The sequence below is a fragment of the Pan paniscus genome, chromosome 1 (assembly GCF_029289425.2).
Source record: "Pan paniscus chromosome 1, NHGRI_mPanPan1-v2.0_pri, whole genome shotgun sequence".
Taxonomy (NCBI): domain Eukaryota; kingdom Metazoa; phylum Chordata; class Mammalia; order Primates; family Hominidae; genus Pan; species Pan paniscus.
The window spans coordinates 134,307,565-134,329,764 of record NC_073249.2 but is presented as its reverse complement, the minus strand read 5'-3'; the positions used below and the strand labels follow the sequence as shown (position 1 = coordinate 134,329,764).

Below are 22,200 nucleotides of genomic sequence, written 5' to 3'. Positions count from 1 at the left end.
TCTCAGTAACTATGCAATAACAATTGGATACATGAATACAGGAAACAAAAGGGCAGAGGAAGCACAGTTGTTCATATCAGAAGAAGGCTTTTAAACCTCAATCTAGAGATCTTGATAAAGCAGAATGGGGAGAGCACGAATAAGGAAGTGAAAGAAATAGAGGGCCAGAAATCTGATAAGTAAACAGGATTAATTGAAATTTCAGAAATGGATTGTACATATGACAAGATCTATGCAAGGAGAATTAGTTACCAAGAAGGTTAAGGAACCTCATTCTCTATCAGACTTTTAAAGTAAAATAAATTCTCTGCCTGGCTAGTGTGAGTTCAATGTGGTTTTACCAGGTGACAAAAATTGAGATAATTTGTTTTTATCAGTTACAAGGCACTGCAGCTTTTTGTCTATATGATGTCTCCACACATGGTAGTTATTTAAAATGTATCAACATGATGGTGGTTATTTAAAACATCACAAGTAACTTAATAAAAGCTGAAGCTCAAAAATCGGCTTGGCTTGCTTTTGTCAATTAGAGCTAACTTTTTAATTTTTTTAAAAGAGATAAGGTATCACTATGTTACCTAGGCTGATTGTGAACTCCTGAGCTCAAGCAATCCTCCTGCCTCAGCCTCCGGAGTAGCTGGGACTACAGGTACACATCATTGTGCATGGAAAAGCTAACTAATTTTAATAACATTAATTCTCACTCATATTTAAATATACTTTGTGGAGTAGGAATATCCATGGGAGTAGTATGTTGTACATGTTAATGTAATTTCATATTGCAGCAGAAAAACTGCTAACTGCTAGCATACAGTACTGTTATCATTTTAAAGCATTTTATACCATAGAAAGTACAGTATCAGAAATGCTACCTATGACCGCAGGCTAAGAATTAAGTACTGGAAGCTAGAGAAATCACAGCTATTATTTTAATTAATACACTTTATCTGTTTCAAAAATAAAACTAACGAGCAGAGACTTTATTTTGAACTTTTAGGACATGAATGCCAAAAAAAGCTTCATTAGAAAGTAGCACAAAAAATAAGATTTGACCAGGTGCAGCAGCTCACACCTGTAATCCCAACATTTTAGGAGGCTGAGGTGGGAGGATCACTTGAGCCCAGCCTGGGCAACATAGTGACACTCTGTCTCTACAAAACAAATTTTAAAATGCCAGGCATGGTGGTGTGTGCCTGTAGTACACCTGTGCTTTAGTAGAGACAGGGTACTTCCTGTACTCAGGAAGCTGATGTGGGAGGATCACTTGAGCCTAGGATTTCAAGGCTACAGTGAGCAGCCATAATCACACCACTGTACTCCAGCCTGGGTGACAGAGCAAAAGCCTGTCTCTAAAATAAATAAATAAAATTTTAATTTCTCAATCCATACCTCATGTCTATCTTGCTGGTTATGCTAATTTTGAACTTAAGTGACACTGTGGGGTCAAACTAAGAGGAAAAGAATGTCAATGAATGGGACCACACCAGAAAAGTGGTTTTAAAAATAACAGCATCCTCATATATGTATATCCATTCCAGGCTCCTAATTCTAGTCAACGTGGAAAAGGAGGAAAGTTTTAAAGGTAGTACATGCTAGTCCCATGCACCACTGTTAAAAGCAGTATATTCCAACATTAGCTTTATGCTATATTGAAACCAATACCACCGAAGAAAATAATATAGTTCTATAACCTAAGGAGGAAAACTGTATCACTAGAATGTTTTGCAACTTCCACTGAATTTCCAACAAAAATATAAAATACTTACTTTTTCATTTTTTTTGAATTGTATTTGACTTGGTAAGCTGCTTGGATTAGCTTGTCTGGGACACCATCAAACTGATGTGGAATGACCTTTTGAAAGTGCTAAGATACAATTAAAAAAAAAAACATAAGAATGACTTAGTGCTGTTAATAGTGAAATCCAAAGACATTCAAGAAATTATGGGCTGAGCGTGGTGGCTCATGCTTGTAATCTCAGCATTTTGGGAGACCAAGGCAGGCGGATCACTTCAGGTCAGGAGTTCAAGACCAGCCTGGCCAACATGGTGAAACCCTGTTTCTACTAAAAATACAAAACTTAGCCAGGTGTAGTGGTGCATGCTTGTAATTCCAGCTACACAGAAGGCTGAAGCGGTAGGAGGATCACTTGAACCTGGGAGGCAGAGGTTGCAGTGAGCCAAGATCACGCCACTGCACTCCAGCCTGGGCAACAGAACTAAACTCTGTCTCAAAAAAAAAAAAAAGAAAATAAATTATGAACTTACCTGTAACATTCCTTCCATGTCAAGTTGCATCAGTTCTGCCTGATTCATCTGAAGAAGTGCTAATCCTACACGAAACACTATTTCTAAACCCTGAGGAAACAAATTAAATAAATCCAAATTTATGTTACTCTTCCATCAACAAAAACGAGTCATTTGAAATAATACTAAGGTAAACATTTAGGGATCTAAACTAGGGGCTGGCAAACATTTTCTGTCAAGAGTCAGAAAGCAAGTATTTTAGGTTTGGTGGGCTATATTGTCTGTCAAAATTACTCAGCTCTGCCACTACAACCCTGAAGCAGACATACACGACATATAAATAAATGGGCAGGGTTGTGTTCTAGGAAAACTTTATAAAAAACAGGTGTGGAAGAATGGATTTCGCACAAAAATCTGTCCATCTGACTGGTACATGAATCACGGCTGACCAACTGTGATCTGAACTAATTTAGATAGGTAATACAAATTGATTTTCCCAAGATGTAATTGAGTTCACAGACTAGAAAACAAAGGATTACCTCTATGTGCTACTGACAAAAGGACAACAACCTGCAATGTGTTCACAGAAGAAACATGCTTATTACTTCTTACTCTTTGGATGACAGATGCATTTCAACAGTATTAACTGTAAGACAAATTTTACCTCTCACTAACTTTCACTGTATGAGTTAGGAGGTGATAAAGAGGTATGATTAACAGTGTAGGCTCCAAACTGCCTATGTTTGAATCCTGGTTACAACACCACTTATGTATTGTGTGTCCATAGACAAGCTACTTAACCTTTCTCTAAGTCTCAACTTCCTCATCTATCATCTAACAAATGGAATAAAAACAGTATCTACCTGATAGGGTTATTATAAGGTTTAAATGAGATTATCCATGTAAACAGTTTTGCATGGGACACATGGCTTTCCTTCATTGCTCTCCTCATTGCCCTGCTCTCACTAACTCAGTGACCCCTTTGCTCAGCTCCTGCTCTTTGTCTGCCCATTAGCTTACCTCAGACATAAAGATATCAAATATCCTTGTTGCAATTGGTAGTGGAAAAGTTGTAAGAAAGATAGTCAGAAACCAGGATGATGCATACATTGAGGTATGAAAACTCTGAGATTGAAAATGTACAAAGAGCTCTGGAAGATGCTCCTAAAGAGAAGAAAATAATTAGTTATAACACAGTAAAACTGAGTATTTTAAATTAGATTATATTTATACTAGATTAGCCTATACCAAACACAGATTAGATCAAGCATCATATGGAAAAGGTAAGACATAGACATTGAAACATCTGGGACAGTGGCTAGTATCTAGGAAAGAAAGAAGGGGGAAAGATGTGAAGTTGGAATTTTGAGTATAACATTTAATTTATTAATAAAAAGAAACTGAATAACAAATTATATTTGTTTAATCCTGTTGGTGGATACAAGAGTGACTGACATTTTCTATACTCTTCTATCAACTATAATATTTTAAAAAGACGTTTAAAAAGAAAATAAATGGTATGTTAAAATACTTTCAGGCACTATCTACCACTGATCACCCATTCTTACCTTCCTAAAGAATAGGAAAAATATTCAAAATACAGATGTTTCAGCAACTCTAGTAATTCAAAACATAAATGAGACTTTTTTTTTTGAGACGGGGTCTCACTCTGTCACCCAGGCTAGGGTACAATGGTGTGATCTTGGCTCACTGCAACCTCTGCCTCCCAAGCTCAAGCAATCCTCCCATCTCAGCCTCCCAGGCAGCTGGGACTACAGGTGCACACCACCATGCCCAGCCAATTTTTTTTATTTTTAGTAGAGGCAAGGTTTTGCCATGTTGCCCAGGCTGGTCTCAAACTCCTGGGCTCAAGTGACCTGTCCACCTCAGCCTCCTAAAGTGCTGGGATTACAAACATGGGCCACTGCGTCCAGCCATAAATGACACATTAATTGAAAATATAACATTAAGAGAGTTTAAGGCTGCTAAAAACAAGCTTACTATTTCAGAAAAGAATTAATTAAGAATCATCTCAAGTCCAGGCACAGTGGCTCATGCCTGTAATCCCAGCACTTTGGGAGGCTGAGATAGGAAGATCACTTGAGCTCAGGAGTTCAACACCAACCTGGGCAACAGAGTGAAACCCTGTCTCTACAAAAATTAAAAAATAAAAAATAAAAATAGATTAAAAACTATTCCGGTGCAGTGGTATACACCTGTAGTTTCAGCTATCCAGGAGGCTGAGGGAGGAGGATGGCTTGAGCCCAGGAGGTCAAGGCGGCAGTGAACTGTGATTGTGTCATTGTACTTCAGCCTGGACAACAGAGCTAGATAGACTCTGTCTCAGGAAAAAAAAAAATCATCTCAAAACCTATTCTGGCTTTTTCTTTAAAATATATAAAAACAAAAAATATGTACCCCATAATGTACAACTATTGTATGTCAATTAAAAAATTAGCCAGGCACAGCGGTGGCTCACGCCTGTAATCCCAGCACTTTGGAAGGCCAAGGCAGGCGGTTCATGAGGTCAGGAGATCAAGACCATCCTGGCTAACATGGTGAAACCCCATCTCTACTAAAAAAATACAAAAAATTAGCTAGGCGTGGTGGCAGGCACCTGTAGTCCCAGCTACTTGGGAGGCTGAGGCAGGAGAATGGCATGAACCCAGGAGGCGGAGCTTGCAGTGAGCCGACATCACACCACTGCACTCCAGCCTGGGCCACAGAGCGAGACTCCATCTCAAAAATAAATAAATGAATAAATAAAAAATAAAATATAAGAACATTTTACATATCCCCTTGCTCCCACCACAGATGGGAAAAACTGGAGTTTATAAGGCTGCCAGGAGAGAGGAAACTAATAAAAATGGCTCTCATGCCAGCTGATTCATTCACCTATTTTCTTAAATTCTGCTCATTTAATTGAAATTGAAATTGAAATAAATGAAAATATTTACATTATAGCAAACTTAAATATATAAAATATAAAAATTAAATCCAGAAAGGTAAAATACTTCAAAGGTATTTTTCCCTTGATTTTGTTTCTGCTCCTATTCTCTCCACCTTCATACAGTCACTAGATAACTTGAGTCTTAAACTAGCAACATAAGAAAACATTACAGGAAAAAAAATTACGGGCTAGCAAAAAATAAAAATAAAATAAAAGTAAAAAGGCAGAGGACAGGACTCAAAGAGACAGTCTCAAAGTAAATAGACTGATGTCAGTGTAATATCATAAAGCTCCTGTAAGAGAGCTTAGACTACGTAACAATAATAGTATATAATAAGGAAATTCATGTGCTTAGGTAAGGGGTGTATAGTACATTTGGCAGAAATGCTTAAGGATTGAATATGAAAACTGGAGTCAAGTCCTAGACTGTGATCTACCTAATTTGAAGGGTCAAATTGTACATTAACCAACCAAAAAACAATCATGTAATTAAAACACTTATTTCTTCAAGTGCTTTAATGCTTTTAACATTAAATTTGCTTAGTTGGCACTCAGAACAAGATATAAAAAATATAAAGGCAGTATGCCTTTTTATCAACACTGCACTTTTACCTGTATCATACATTCAAACTGGTACATACAAAGGCCCAATTCTGCCATACTTGGTTTAAAAAGTTCACGAAGTCTATAATCTTGCATTAATTTAACAAATACACAGAAAGCTTCTTCTTCTGGCATCTACATTGGAAGAAAAAAAAACAACATAGGTTAATGTTCTCTGATACACAAATAAACCAATGATATTTAAACTAAGTACCAAGCCAACCATAAACATTGTTTGAGTGGCTGTGTGCTGCAATGTTAAGAGCAATGAGGTAAGAATCAGAAAGTTCTAGTCTCCCATTCTATCACCAAGAATGAGAAGTTAAACAAATCTTACAACCTCTGAAACCAACTGCCTCAACTTGCCTCATTCATTAATTCAACCCAAAATACTGATTTACAGCCAGATACTTTTCTCTCTCTGGGTATACACCAGTGAACAAAATAAACACAATCTCTATTCTCAAGGAAACTGAATTTCTAATGGAGGGAGACAGACAAGACATGGAATAAATCAACTAATATATATGTCAGATGGTGATGGATGCTACAGAAATAAAATAAAGTAGGGAATGCTGGGGAGACACATGGCTATTGATATAGATCAGGAAAGGTCCCCTGATACGGTAACAGTTAAGCAGAATCCTGAAGAAAGCAAGGCAGCATTTGAGGAAAGAACAGTTCCAGAAGACCAAAGAGTACAAAGGTCCTAAAATGGAATCACACTTGGCATGCTCAAGAAACAGCAAATAGAGAACTACTAAATTAGAATACTATGAGTGAAGGTTACATCATGGAGGAGAAATAACAGGGAACCAAAATGCAGAGGACTGTAGAGGCCACTGTAAGGATTTCGACTTTTACCTTAAGTGAGAGAGAGGGATTTTTGAGGATTCTGAGCAAAAAATCATATGACATAGTACAAGTATTAAAAGGACATATAAATTAAGTTTTCACATTATCTGAAATTGGGGTTTAAAGGTACCAATTTCACATTTTATGTGTAAATCACTAGGAAATCATATCAAATAAGATAATGAATGTGAAAGCTCTGTAAAGAGCTACAAAGATATTCAGAATACTTAGGCAAATAACTATCCAAATTGTTAAACCATCTTTCTCAAAATAATAAAATTTGCTAATTCTCATTCATTCCCGTTATACCAGTGTGTTTCAAAAGAGAACATCCCAAAGGATCTCCAGGCCTTCTTCTTACTGAAGACTGCTGCTAATAACAAGACATTTTTCCTGGCCTTGACACAGCCACGGACAGGGGGCCAAGAGTCACTCTTGGCAAAACCTGCACTTCTTCCTTCCTCTCAACACAGATGGCCACAATTCTACTTAGGAGACTATCTCTATTAATTCTATCAAGCCCCACAGCCCCACTGAATTATGTCAGTCACTACGAGAAGCCCCAAATCCCAGGACTCTCATCCTAAATGATTTTACTGTTCTCCTAATCTGACCCCATTTCCAATCTTTCCTAAATCTTTTCCACAGCATTTTCTGGAACCCATATCCTACCACCAACAGAATAGTCTACCTATATCCTCAATCTCTTTTCCAAATGTTCCTCTCTTTCTTTAGCTGAAATCTGTATCTCCCCTGAGAATATTTCAACACTGAAACCTGGCTCTCTCCTAAGGTAGTTGTTTTCTCTTTTCTCTCCCACAGCACTGGAAGGGGACAGAGATTACTGAGGTGTATGTCCTCAGGCGATTTAATCATTGTGCGAACATCATAGAGTGCACCTACACAAACCTATATCATATAGCTTACTATACACCTAGGCTATATGCTATATAGCCTATTGCTCCTAGGCTACAAACCTGTATAGTATGTTACTGTACTGAATACTGTAGGCCAACTGTAACATGATGGCACATGTTTGTGTATCTAAACATAGAAAAAGCAAAGTAAAAATAGGGTATTATAATCTTATGGGCGCACCATCACACATGCAGTCTACCGTTGACCAAAATGTCATTATGCAGTATGTAATTATAATTTCCCTTTTTGTCTTACAACAATTTCTTCTCTTCTGAACATATCAAAACAAGTTTCATTCCCTCTCCTCTTTGCAATAGCATTGATATGGGAACTAGAGGAGAATTTTTTTTAATGGCAACATTTTAAAAAATAAGTTGAGGTAATTTGACAAAAGAGGAAAAGGAGACAGAAAAAGTATCACTAGGTCCTTCTCAAAAAAATTGAAACCATGGTGACAAAATGAAAAAATGTGACACGGAGTGGCATACACCAAGTTGTTTTATAGTCATTCCTTTCCATTAGAAAGAAATCAAGACACTTGAGTCCTAGAGCAATGTGCTGCTACATACTTTCTCTGTGACTCTGAGCTGATAAGAATCCACGTCTTTTGCAAAGGTCTAATGCAGACAATATACCTAATATTATAGGAGTGAGATATATACAAAACATACATACTTCTAACCATTTTGATAAAGTATGTACTAATTTTGCAAATTTTATCAGACTCTCTGAGTTACATTTCTAAACTGAAGTTATGGGAGAATATAGCATAAGGTGTGGGCATAAACTTTAGAAACAAAAAGAGGAGCTTTTCTACCTTATGGCCCTGGGCCATAAGTGACTACTGTTCTTGTGTTAATATACTGCTGCCACTGACAACAGCTAAGTAGATCAATCACCAAAATATTATTTATTACTCCAATGGTGGTAATAATACTTATTGAAGTTAGTATCTCTACCACCACTGCTTGCCCTGTCTTGAAGGAAACTGTGATTCCTAGAGGATTCACAGGATCCACAGGATTCCTAGAGAGCTAGGTCAGCTGTTGAGAGATTCAGACCTCAAGCAGAGAAAAACTGCTCTTTAGATGCCCAAGAGAAATGACTACTAAAAGGTTATTGTGGAGCTAACAGGAAAATAAAAGGAATAGAACAGCAGCAAAAACCACTAGACTGATAATAAGGATGTCTGAGTTCAATAATGAAGGATCTACCAATACTAAATAAAGTAGGAAAATCATAATTTCAATTAGCAATAATTGCGCCTCGGATAAACCTCACTGGCTACGATACTGCCACTGCGCAAAGCTGGAAAATCATAATTTTGTCAAACAACTATACCTTAACATTAACAAATCTAGTTTTGCATTGTATTATTTATAACCTAATTCCACTTAGAAATCAATAACCACTGGGAGCACTTCTTATGTGTTCTTATATATGCTGTAACACAAAGTAAAAATTATTTTTATTATAAATCAGTGTCTCTGACATCAGGTCTATTCTACTTAGAAAAGCGTATACTCCTGACAGCAACAAGAGCTTTAAAACTCAAAGCAGTTGGGAAGCTGAAGCAAAGCATCAGGAAACGGTTTCTGATTCCTACTTTGCTTTTATCTACCAGGATGTGTGATCTTGGGTAAGCCACTGAACTTTCACTGCCTATCTCCTATGAGCCAAACACCATGCTAGGCTTCTACATACATTACCTCAAATAACCCTCACAACTAATCTGAGTAGATAGTATTATCTTACTAAGGCTCAGAGAGAGGTTAAATAATCTAGCCTAAATTCATACAGCATGTGCAGAACTGAGTTGCAAAACCACCCTATATGACTCAAACCAAGTATCTCCATGATTCCTTTTCAGGACTAAAATCTGAGACTAAATAAAGAGTAAGATGGACTTAACATTTCAACAAAGCTGAAGAGATAATACTATATGCCATTTCCCTTCAAAGCTATGATTATCCTACCCCTGAATTCTGAAAACATTCCACCCAAACCCACTGCACACTCAATAACAAAGTTATATCCCTAGGGGGTAAAAGTGGCTGAGTACCACTATTTTAGGGCATGCAGTGAGTTATGCATAACAAGCTTTTAGCTCCATGATAAATTAAATTCTCTATAAATCTCTAAAGATGTTGTACAATATAAGATTTTCTTACCAACACTTTAATTATTTCCTCCTTGGTTAGAAAAAGATTACTCTTCATTAAATGTTAACAAATAAGATTTTAAACTACTGTAGATACAAGCTTTAGTAGAATATTATAGTAAAAATGTATCTATCATGAAGTTGAAAGTTCATTTGGTGAAGATATTACTGTATGTTATTTTAACATGTTTAATCTTTTAAAATGCAAACTAAATATTTGTATTCAAATTATGCCTAGGAAAAAATACCCATATCCACTTATATTTAATAAAACAAAGATGCTTTTTAAACTCTCCAATCCAACTTAATAAAAAATTTCATTGGACATTTAATACTTATATTAACTTACCTGCATAAGCAACAATCCAACTATAAAAGCACTTCCTTGACAGTAACCAACCTCACGATCTACTAAAGAGTAAGCCTAAAAAGTAAAAAAAAGTTGTTCAAAATACATGGTAAGTTATACCTTCCTTCTCCAAAAAACCTAAAATTGGCAAGACAGGCAGATTAAAAACCATTTATTTTTGAGAAAAGCTCTTGCTTGCTTGTTATAGATGTTATCCTATACATATTTAAAAAGCAAATGTTTTATTACATGAAATTTTATTTTGACAATTTCCCAATCCAAACTTGCTAGCTCCTAAAGACTAAAATAAAATAAAATAAAATAAAATAAAATAAAGGAATTTGTAACAGGGCTTAAAAATCACGTAAAATTGACCTGGGCACAGTGGCTCGTGCCTATAATCCCAGCACTTTGGGAGGCAGAGGCAGGCGGATCACCTGAGGTCAGGAGTTCGAGATCAGCCTGGCCAACATAGTGAAACCCTGTCTCTACTAAAAATACAAAAATTAGCTGGGCGTAGTGGCGGGCGCATGTAATCCCAGCTACTAGGGAGGCTGAGGCAGGAGAATTGCTTGAACCTGGGAGGTGGAGGTTGCAGTGAGCCGAGATCACACCACTGCACTCCAGCCTGGGCAAAAAGAGTGCAACTCCATCTCAAAAAAAAAAAAAAAAAATTCAAGTAAAATTTATATTGATGTATATAAAACTAGACTAGGTTTAAGGCAAAGGACTGGCGAAATTGAAATGATTTAACAAGAAATCAGTATTTCAAAGAGGTAGCTAAAAGAAAAAGTAACTGTGGGAAGGGAAATGGCAATATTGAAGAAAAAATGACAATGGTACACCTTTCAAGGGCTAAGTGCTCTTAACAGTGCTGGCCATAGAAAGCAGAAAAATTTGCTCACTGTAGGAACACAGATATGATAGGAGAAACCCACATCCCAGGTTTTGAACTTCACAGATGGTGAATTATTCCTTTTCATGAGGATCCCTCTATGATATGTGACTTATAAGCTATTCCATTTCCATCAACTAATGCTAAATAACGTAGTAAATGTTCTAACAAGTTCTCTATACTAGACAGTAATGTAGCATAAGAATTAAGGCAAAAATGATGCTAAAACCAATTTCACTGCCAAAGCAACTGATTATTGTGGTGGGAGGTCATGCTTCATCATGAAAAATGTATAATTTCAACCTTCCAGGAATTCATTTCATTTCAAAAAATGAATAAATAAAACTTACCTTCATTACATTAAATAAAACCTCCTGTCCAAGGCTATCTTTTTCCTTAAAAAAGTTGTGTTCAGGGTAAGTTCTAGCAATGTCCCTTCGGATCAATTTTTCACAAGGCGAGGTCATTTTCAGGAGTTCTGAATACTGATCCTTAATTGGCATACTTTGTGCACTGCATAAAAGTTGCCAAACTATTGCTCTAAAGTGATGGGGTATCCCTTTATGAACAAGTTCCTAAAAATAAAATAAAATTACAAAAATGAATTATTTAAGTGTCCTATCTTGCAAGCCAAGGAAGACTTATTAGGGGGTTGGAATGAAGTAGAAGACATCATTAAATTTGTAACTCACAAAGCTAGCTTTATAATAAGACTAGGGAACCCTGTAAGTCAAGGGTAAGATTGGGCCCTGGGTGTATCCTGTTCTGGTCAGGGGATTAATAATGATCATTTCACCTCAGTGTGTGGCCTCTTAAGGTAATGGACTTGAAACCTGCAGAGCTGTGAATGATGGTACAGTACCCAACATTCAAAGGGCTGTTGAAGGCAAAAAAAAAAAAAAAAAAAAAGTAAAATACTGTTATTCAAGAATGCAGGATATCACAACTTCATTTCTGAATCAATAAAATGAGAGAATTTAATTTCTAAAACAATATTCGGGCCGGGTGTAGTAGCTCACAACACTTGGAGAGGCAGAGGTAGGAAGACTGCTTGAGGCCAGGAGTTTGAGACCAGCCTGGGCAACAAAGCAAGACCCTATCTCTACAAAAAAGAAAATAAAAAATTAGCGAGGTGTGGTGACACACAACTGTAGTCATAGCTACTCAGGAGCCTGAGGCAGGAGAACAGCTTAAGCCCAGAAATTTGAGGTTATAGTGAGCTATGACTGCATCACTGCACTCCAGCCTGAGCAACAAAGTGAGTCTTTATAAAATAATAATAAGTAAATAAAATAATTTTCAGTTATATATTTCTACATGATCAGGACCTCTGTAACAACTGATGTCTACAAATTAAAACTTTTAGTGGTACAAGTAAGTGAAAACAAATAAAGCAGACCTCTTTAATATATAGCTTGGAAGTTGTATTTGGGGTTTTTTTCCTAATCCTCTATTAAGTTATGTCTGACGCACTATGGAATAAGAATAAGAACTTCAACAAAGAACATGAATACCTTAACTTGTTTTTCCTTCTTTTTGCGTACATCTTCCCATTCATTAACAATTCTTCCCCAAAGAATCCAAGAATCTTCTTCAAGGTGACTGAGGTTGCTAGAGGCTGATGAACTCGACACAAGAGAAGAGCCACTGTTTCTTCTTGACCCATTTACAGATCTTAAAGACTTACTATCCGTTTCTAACAATCTAAAATATAATTAAAAACTGTTCAAGATCTAATCGGACAGTGATATTAGAAGAGGCGTTGATGATACTTAGAGCTTTATTACTGCAATTTAACCATTGTTTTAAAATATAGTTTTAATAATATACATAATTTAAATAAATTTTGGTCACATCAATAAAATTACTGCTATATTTTTTTCACCTATTATAGCAGTTTGAAAATTTGAAAAAGCAAATTACGTTAAAAATTTTTGAGCTACTAGCCCCATTATAATTTCCCTTCGTCTCCATTAAAAATTCAAATTAGGGGAAATCTGATGAGAAAAGTATTTGGGTAGGCTTCAGGAAAAAAGAACTTATACTTGGAAGAGGTACAACAAATCTATGAAATAACCAATCCTAAAACGTTTACAATGTGTCTAAGGCTTAAAAGTAAGGCAGAGCCCCCAAAATTAACCAAATCACTTCTCTTTTTTCATTTTGCTTCACACATGCATAACCAATCTGCCCAAACAAAAAGTATTTATTTGGCCTATGCAGTGTTTGTGTAAAAACTGAGCTATTACTAATATACTAAAATTGGAGGATTTCACATATTTGCTTATATGCATTTATACTTTATTTATAATTCTAGATTCTCTTGAAAAATAAAAAGATAAGGCAAAACCGGTCCATATTCCTGCACAGTAAGAACAGGATATAGCTGCGTGGGAGCTTCTTCCTTCAAATGCAGAAGGACTTTAATCTGCTCACTTTCCATAATCCCTACAGTCTCCCCTAAAACTCAGGCCAGCTAACAGCTGCTATTTATTACTAGGTTTACACTGTTAAACTGGGACCTCCTCACTCATAAGGTCCCTGTTGAATTTTGAGCTTGCAACCCTGTGTTAGGCCTCCTCCGTATCTGTTGAAAGAAGGGTTAAGATAATTTCCAAGATCCAATCCATGACTAATCACTACATTAAGTCTTTTATTTCTAAAAGGAAGGTGGAAAACGTAGCTCTATCACTATTTAATATAGCTACTACTCACTTCCAGTAATTCTTCAGGAAAAGTCGTCTGCTTAGGCTACAACAAAAGCTCACAATACTAATTCATAAAATACAAAAGCTGAGAAAGAAAATAAACATATAGAGGTCAAATCCTATTTAACAGATTATAGAACCACCCTTTGAGAGCCAGATTTATATGCTACTCATCTTTATATCCCTTAGAACATTTAGCTCAATGCAAAGTATATTATCAAAATGAAATAAAATCATAAGTCCAAATTTTAAAATTCCAAATTCCAGGTATGCCATTTTCAATAACACAACAGTATAAACTGAACAAACAAATTCTATCCTTACTGAAGGAAAATTTAATATATTTTCATGGCAACAATAATTAAAATAAAATTTCCCAAATATTGCTAAAAACATAAAAACATACCAAACAGCCAAAGTGAGCATCAACTAATTATTATAAATAATTTTATTTGAAAAAAATTATTTCAGAACAAGGTCTCTGAGGAAAATAAAAAGATAAAAAAAGAATTAATGATGATGTTTTACTTTAAATACTGTTTTAAAATACATATTATTTCAGTAAGTCCGTAATATATCTTATGGAAAAATTAGTTTACATAGGTAATTTTCCACATGATTCTAAACCCTAAGAATTGTAAATGCAATAAAGAAACAAATTTTACTGAAATAACCTGAATCCTAGTTATTTGCCATACTTATTTACTGACTGCTTGCTACATCTCAATTAAATTGCATCACTATCAACAGAGATATGCAGTTCAAAGAAAATAATGGTTTTCCTAAGTTAAACCTAAGTTCGAGGTGTAATCCAAGTATAGATGAAGAAGCACCTAAACAGAAGGCTTTTAGAGAGTCAAAAAGTCTTGGATTGCTGAGTTATTAATACAACTTCTAGGATAGGCACAAATATCAAGTGAATTCATGGCATTCGTGGGTTAGAGAAGATTAAGCAGTTAACCTTCCGAGAACATTGAAATAGCACATCCAATTATACAAAGCTGTGAGGAACGTTTACAAATAAAATATCTCAAGACATTACACTATTTAAAGATACTGTCCCTGCTTTATCTTATAAAATGGTTTAAAATAGATAAGCCTAAATATAACAAAACTATAAAACTCCTAAAAACAAAATACAGGAAAACCATAGCCGGGCGTGGTGGCTCATGCCTGTAATCCCAGCACTTTGGGAGGCCGAGGCGGGCGGATGACCTGAGGTTGGGAGTTCGAGACCAGCCTGACCAACATGGAGAAACCCTGTCTACTAAAAATATAAAATTAGCCGGGCATGGTGGCACATGTCTGTAATCTCAGCTACTAGGGAGGCTGAGGCAGGAGAATCGCTTGAACCTGGGAGGCGGAGGTTGCGGTGAGCCGAGATCGTGCCATTGCACTCCAGCCTGGGCAACAAGAGCGAAACTCTGTCTCAAAAAACAAAAAAACAAAAAAACAAGAAAACCTCTTCACAGCCTTTGGGGTAGGCAAAAATTTGTTTGCAGGACATAAGGAAACAGTAACTACAAAAGAAAAAATTGATTTAAAAACTGGACTTCACCGAAATTAAAGAGCTGTGCTCCTCAAAAGATACTATTTTAAAAATGAAAAGGCAAGCCAGACCAGAGAGTAAGAAGAAAAAAAAAAGTCTAAACACAGGTATCTGACAAAAGATAGTATACAGAATATATGAACCACTCTTAAAGTCAATAACTAAGAAACCAAACACCACACTTTAAAAAATGAGTAAGAGACGTAAACTGATACTTTCTAAACAAGATAATCAAATGGTCAATAAGTACTTGAAAAATGTTAGCATCTTTAGTCATCAATGGAAATGCAAGTTAAAACCAAACTATATACATATTAGAATGGCTACAATTCTAAAGACTGACCATACCAAATGTTGGCCAGGATGGAAGCAATTCTATCAATATTAAAAGTACAAAATAGTATAACACATTTGAGAACTGTTTGATAATTCCTCATACAGTTGAAATACATATCCATATGGTCCAGCAGTAAAATGAAAACATATGTACAAAGAAGACATAGTTGAAAGTTCATAGCAGCTTTATTCACAATAGCCCCAAACCAGAAACAATCCAAATGTTCAGAAAAATAAGTGATCAAATTGTGGTACATTCATTCAGTGTGATACTACTCAGCAATAAAAAGAAATAAACTGCTGATATGTGCATCAACATGGATGAATCTGATAGATGTTAGTTAGAACGAAAGAAGCCAGGTGCAAAAGAGTACATACGATATGATTCCATCTATATAAAGTTCAAGAACAAGCATAATATAGAAGAAAATATAGGAATAAATCTTCATGACTTTGAGTTAGGTAAAGCCTTAAATATGACCAAAACTACAAGTGACAAAAGAAAAAACAGATACACTGGAATTCATCAAAATTAAAAACATTTTGTACTTTATTGGCTACCACCAAGAAAGTGGAAAGACAATCTACAGAATGGGAGAAAATACTTGTGAATCATAAGGGACTTGTATCTAGAATATATAAAGAACCCTTACAAATCAACAATAACGTGATTTAAAAATGGACAAAAGATCCGAATAAACATTTTTCCAAAGAAAACGGCCAATAAATACATAAGAAGATGTTCAACACCACTAGTCATCGGGAAAAAGCAAATTGAAAACACAATGAGATAGTTTACAACCATTAAGATAGTTACAATCGAGATGACAAATAACAAACAGTTAAGTGTTTGTGAGAATATGGAGACAATGGAACTCTCATACACTACTTGTGGGAATGTAAAATGGTACAAGCACTTCAGCCTGGCAGTTCCTCAAATGATAAGCACAAAATTACCATGACTCAGCAATTCCACTCTTAGGTATATATCCAAAAGAAATGAAAATTTATATCCATCAAAAACTTATATATAAGCATTCATAGAAACATTATTCATGATATCAAAAAAAAGAAAAATCCAAGTGTCCATCAACTGATGAATGGATTAAAAAAACATGGTATACCCAAACAATGGAATACCAGCCACGAGAAGGAATTATATTCTGATACACACTATGACATCCATGAACCTTGAAAACATGATGTTAAGTTAATGAAGCCAGTCACAAAAGGGCACATATTCCATGAATACATTTATATGAAATATCTAGAAGAAAGAAAATAGATCAGCAGCTGCTGAGGGCTGTAGTAGGAGTGAAGGTAGTCAGGAAAACATAGATTGCTAATGTGTGTGCAGTTTCTTTTTGGAGTGATGAAAAAAATTCTAAAATTGATTGTGTTGACAACTGCACAATTCTGTGAGTAGACAAAACACAACTGAACTGTAAACTTTAAGTGGGGGAATTAAATATATGGTATATGAATATCTGAATAAAGCCATTATACAAAAAAGAACAGGTAGAAGAGAAGTTTTGACAGAGGGTGGGGTTGCTAGAAAGGACACAAAGGAATTTTCTGAGATGATGGACATTTTCTAACATGATAGAAACTTTCTAAGTCTTAATAGGTATGTGGGTTATACATAGGTATATACATTCTTTGAAATTCGAACTCTACACTTAAGAACTACACATTTCTCTGCATATTATTCATCAATTTTTATCACTTCATCAATATTTGTGAAAAATATTATCTATTTAATGGCACTAGGGATAGTAAAAATTCGGTGAGAAATGACTGCATTTTATTATTGTAAGCCCTTCTGAACTTTTTAAAACCGTAACTATTACTTTTTGTAAAAGATTATTTTGGGTATATTTTATAAATAAAGGAAGATATAAACATGACTTCATATTTGCCTTTTCAAATTTCCTGGTCATTCCAGCAAATTTTAAAATTCTCTAAAGAAAAACTTTAGAATTTTTATAATGAAGAAGTCTTTCTCTGTGAGAGAGTCGGAACATTTTGCAGAAGTAGTAACACTTGAATTGATACCATGAAGTCTCTCCCCAGTGAACTATAGCATGTATTTTCCTATAGCATGTAGAAAAATAATTTACGTGTTCCTCAAGAATATGTAAACTTTATAGACTATGTAGTTAGAATCAAGCATTTTTATTCCTTATTGCTAAACGTGACGATGAACAACTCAAGAAGGCTTTTAAACAGGTTTCCACCTAGTTTCTGTATAATTAAGGTAGTCTGGCATGGTGGGGGAGGGGCGCACTGCCTGAAAGTCAACAATTTACAAAGCCTTGAGCTTGGCAGCTGGGAAAATGGTAATACAGCATTACTCATAGGTCTGTGGGCTAGTGAGAAGTATATCTAAAACTTTTTCACATATTTTCCTCCTCCCAGATCACATGGGTGCACTGCCTTACATGGATTTATTGCAAAGCAAAAAAAAAAAAAAAAAAAGGGAGGCCGAGGCAGGTGGATTGCTTGAGCCCAGGAATTTGAGACCAAACTGGGCAACATGGAGAAACCCTATCTCTACTAAAAATACAAAAAATTAGCCACGTGTGGTAGCGCACACCTATAGTCTCAGCTACTGGGGGGCTTTGGTGGAAGAATCTCCTGAGCCCCGGAAGTTGAGAATGCAGTGTGCCATGATCGCACTGCACCACTGCACTCTAGCCAGGGTGACAGAGTGAGATCCTGTCTCGATAAAAAAGCAGGGGGGATGGTGGGGGAATAATTCACCTCACTTCCCATCCCATCCCATCATAATCTCCTTCTAACACAAGAATTCTGACTATCACAGATTAAAGAAAAAGAATACTGTCCAAGCAGGAATATTGTACATTGTAATCTAAGGTGTCCCTATAGGTTTGTGTAGCCTCCTGGCCATTTCTAATATTCCACTTTTATACAGTAAATAATTCACAGGCCTAAATTCATTCATTCTCCCAGAATGACAGACTAGGACATAAGACATTGTTTTTCTATCAACAAGGGAACACACAATCCTGTCTCCTAACTGGGTCACTGCAGGTTTCTCTTAGAGTAGCTCCTGATCCAAGGGCAGCCACTGAAACTGGCTACAGCCACACAATAGTGAAATTGGGGTGGGGGGGGGTGCCAATATACCAACTGGACTCCAAACAGTATTAAAGATGGAGAGTCTAGGAGTGGTTGCTTCTGGAAGTTTGGTAGACTTTGTAGGGAGAAAGCATTTCCAGTTCCCTAATGGGTGGGACTGGGGAATAAGTTGAGAACAAGAAAATATTTCAGCATGGAGAATAGCCTCGGTCTTATCTTAGACAGATGACCTTCACCGTATCTTTGCTTCTGAGAATCAAAACTTCTTATCGAGATGCCACCTATGTAAGGAAAATGACAGAGTACAGACTTCACGATGGCCATATAAGAAAAAAGAATAGCTTGTGTATGGCAGCATGCAGATGATAAACAGCCCCCCAAAAAGGCTTATCTATAATACTATGATTTGAAAATACAAAGGAGGAAAGGGAAAAGAATGAGTTCTCTTTTGAGTATTTGGAGTTTGAAGTACTTGGGGGAAAATCCATGTAGACAATAAGCACAGCAGTTGAAAAGACAAATCTGAAGTTCATAAGCAAGGTGAACACCACAAACAAAAATCTGGTAATTATCTGAAAACAGTTGATATTAAACTTTTTGAGTATCCTATTGTACTCAGCATAATGTTTTCCTATGGATACCAGAACTCAGAAAGCAGGATACAACAGCAACTGGTCAACATGCCAGTTGGTAATTTATAAACTGCTAAGATAATTTATAAGGAGCTAAGAAAGGATCTAAGGAAGAAAAACGCTGTATGATACAAACACCTGGGAAGCTAAATACACTGGCACTTAAAAGTGCAGTAGTCCCAGCTACTTGGAAGGCTGAAGTAGAAGGACTGCTTGAGCCCAGGAGGTCAAGGCTTCAGTGAGCCAGGATCACACCACTGCACTCTAGTCTACGTGACAGAGCAAGACCCTGTTTCAAAAAAAAGGCAGAGAGATTTATTACGGAGCAGGCAACTTTTCAAACACAAGGTTCAAACATCTCTTTGTAATGTAACACCAAAGAAACAAGATATGAATGTGCAGCAACTTGCCAGGTAAAAGAATGGAAAATGATTAACAAAAAACTTATTTCAGTCCATTTGAGCTTCTATAACAAAATATCTTGGACTGGGTAATTTTTAAACAACAGAAATTTATTGCTCACAGTTTGGAGGGTGGGAAGCCCAAGATCAAGGCACCAGCAAGTTTGGCATAAGATAAGGACCCATTCCTCACCGATGGAGGCCTTTACGGGCCCTCACATGGTGGAAGGGGCAAAGGACTCCCTCAAGCCTCTTATAACCACACTAATCCCATTTATGAGGATTACAGACTCCCAAAGGCCCAATATATTAATACCATCACCTTTGGGATTAGCTTTCAACACATGAATTTTAGAGGGTAACAAAAAGACCATAGCAAAACTACATGCCTAACCCAGAGAGGAATCACATCCTTTCACATCAACAAAACCAAGCACAAATTCATGTCTCAGAGCAATAGAAATACTGTAACAATGAGAGAATTCAGAGAAGACACAAGGAATTAGGACAGGAAACAACTCAGAGACAACACAGAAGAAAGATACCTAAATGACAGGGATTTCTCTAGTTCTGAAAAATAGAATTTTTTTTTTTTCTGTGTTTAAGATCAGGGCTTGGAGAAGGTTTATAGGCTCCTCCCAAATATTATGATCAGAAACTAATAGTATGGAGATTATTTTATACAGACATTCCAGAAAAACAAGCCTAGCCGACTTCAGTCTTAAGATTTCTTAATTTCAAGAGACTATCTTAGGCTAAGCTAGTTGCCACAGAAAAGGTAATATAATAAATTGTTTAATTAATTACACCATCAAATTCTTTAGGAAATCAGAGAACTGATAAAAAAATTTAAAACAATCCTCAATGAAAATAATAAGAACAAAGACTTCAAATGAAGATCTACAGACCTTTCCTATGATTAAAAATACATGAATTTTTAAATAGAGCCTTGAAAATATCTATTTTGCTTGCAAGCTCTTCACTTCCTTGGTGTTGCTGGATGTTTTATGGAGAGTATCCTCAGGAAAACTGAGGTAATGCTATGGTGGTAAAATTATAAATATAAGATGGACATTAGGTCATCTAGATCAGCCTGTCCAAAAGAGATATAATGCAGTTCACTTATGCAAAGCTAAATGTTCTAATCACTACAATTAAAAGCTTTTAAAAAAAGATGAAAAATATATATATAAGATATATATATTAAGATATATCTTAAATAGAGATGGGGTCTTGAGAGGCTGGTCTCGAACTCCTGGGCTTAAGCAATCCTCCCACCTAGGCCTCCCAAAGTGCTACCATTAGAGGAGTGAGCCACCAGGCCCAGCCTGAAATTAATTTTAATAATTTATTTTATCAAATACAGTTGAAATGTCACTTCAACAGGTAAACAAAATTTTTTCAATTACCAAGATAGTCTCTTTTTCAAATCAAGTTTTAAAATCTAGTACATATTTTACTCTTACAGCATATCACAAGTCAAACCAGCCAGATTTTGGGTACTCAATTGCCACATATGGTTACTGGCTACCATACTACACAATACTAGTATTGTCTAGTATTGCCTTTTCTTTTTTCATTTTATGGTAGACAATATGGTCGACCATACTAGACCATACTAGATCTAGATTTTGGTAGGATATAAAGATACATAAATTAAGTCTTCAAAGATTCCTGTTGACTATATTTTTAAAAATCATAAAATACATTTGCTAGTTTAAAAAGAACCCTTTCTGGCCAGGCGCAGTGGCTCACACCTATAATCCCAGCACTTTGGGAGGCTGAAACGGGCCAATCGCTTGAGGTCAGGAGTTTGAGACCAGCCTGGCTAACATGGTGAAACCCCATCTCTACCAAAAACTACAAAAATGAGCCAGGCACAGTGATGCATGCCTGTGATCCCAGCTACTTGGGAGGCTGGGGTCAGAGAATCACTTGAACCCAGGAAGCAGAGGTTGCAGTGAGCCGAGATTGCACCACTGCACTCCAGCCTGGCCGACAGAGTGAGACCCTGTCTCATAAATCAATAAACCACTTCTTTTTCTTCATTCTCATATCTCAGCCCCCAAAATATGCTAAAAAGCAAAATATGATTCCAAATAACAGAATATAAAACGGAACAAATATGGCTGCAATGCCAAAGTTTTAAACCACGCAAATAATGGCTCACTCAAAATTTAAATTAGCAACATTCCCCTCCTTAATTAAAATGCAATCCTATTATACTTGAGACTTACCTCCATAAATTCATCTCTGCCAAAGCCTTTGTGATTTTAAAATGAAAAAAGAAAAGCACATTTAACACACAAGGGGAAAAAAAAACTATCCGATTTCAACTTTAAAGCTATCAATTATTAACTTTCATCAAATAGATCTTTGACATTACATTAAACCATTTCTTCACATCTTTCTGGGGTTGCTACATGCACTTATTTTTAAAAAGTAATAGCTGCAGTAAAACTATGAAAAGAAAAAAGTTTCTTCATAGAATTTGATA

The 22,200-nt window shown here is 36.0% G+C and overlaps 1 protein-coding gene and 1 pseudogene across 5 annotated transcripts in view; both read right to left on the bottom strand.

Moving 5' to 3' along the window:
* The window catches only part of EVI5 (ecotropic viral integration site 5), a 285,495-nt gene that overhangs the window by 183,391 nt on the left and 79,904 nt on the right, over positions 1-22,200 (bottom strand). For 4 of the 5 annotated variants that reach the window (XM_034931223.3, XM_034931216.3, XM_055115997.2 and 1 more), the window contains exons 3-9: positions 12,490-12,679; positions 11,326-11,550; positions 10,081-10,155; positions 5,807-5,932; positions 3,265-3,408; positions 2,266-2,355; positions 1,767-1,864 (exon numbers count right to left, since the gene is read on the bottom strand). In XM_034931223.3, the coding sequence (XP_034787114.3) occupies positions 1,767-1,864; positions 2,266-2,355; positions 3,265-3,408; positions 5,807-5,932; positions 10,081-10,155; positions 11,326-11,550; positions 12,490-12,679 (948 nt within the window). Of the gene's footprint in view, positions 1-1,766; positions 1,865-2,265; positions 2,356-3,264; positions 3,409-5,806; positions 5,933-10,080; positions 10,156-11,325; positions 11,551-11,771; positions 11,853-12,489; positions 12,680-22,200 lie in introns of all 5 variants that reach the window. The other variant, XM_063606865.1, reaches the window with a different exon arrangement.
* LOC112438242 (U4 spliceosomal RNA) lies at positions 8,765-8,880 on the bottom strand (annotated as a pseudogene).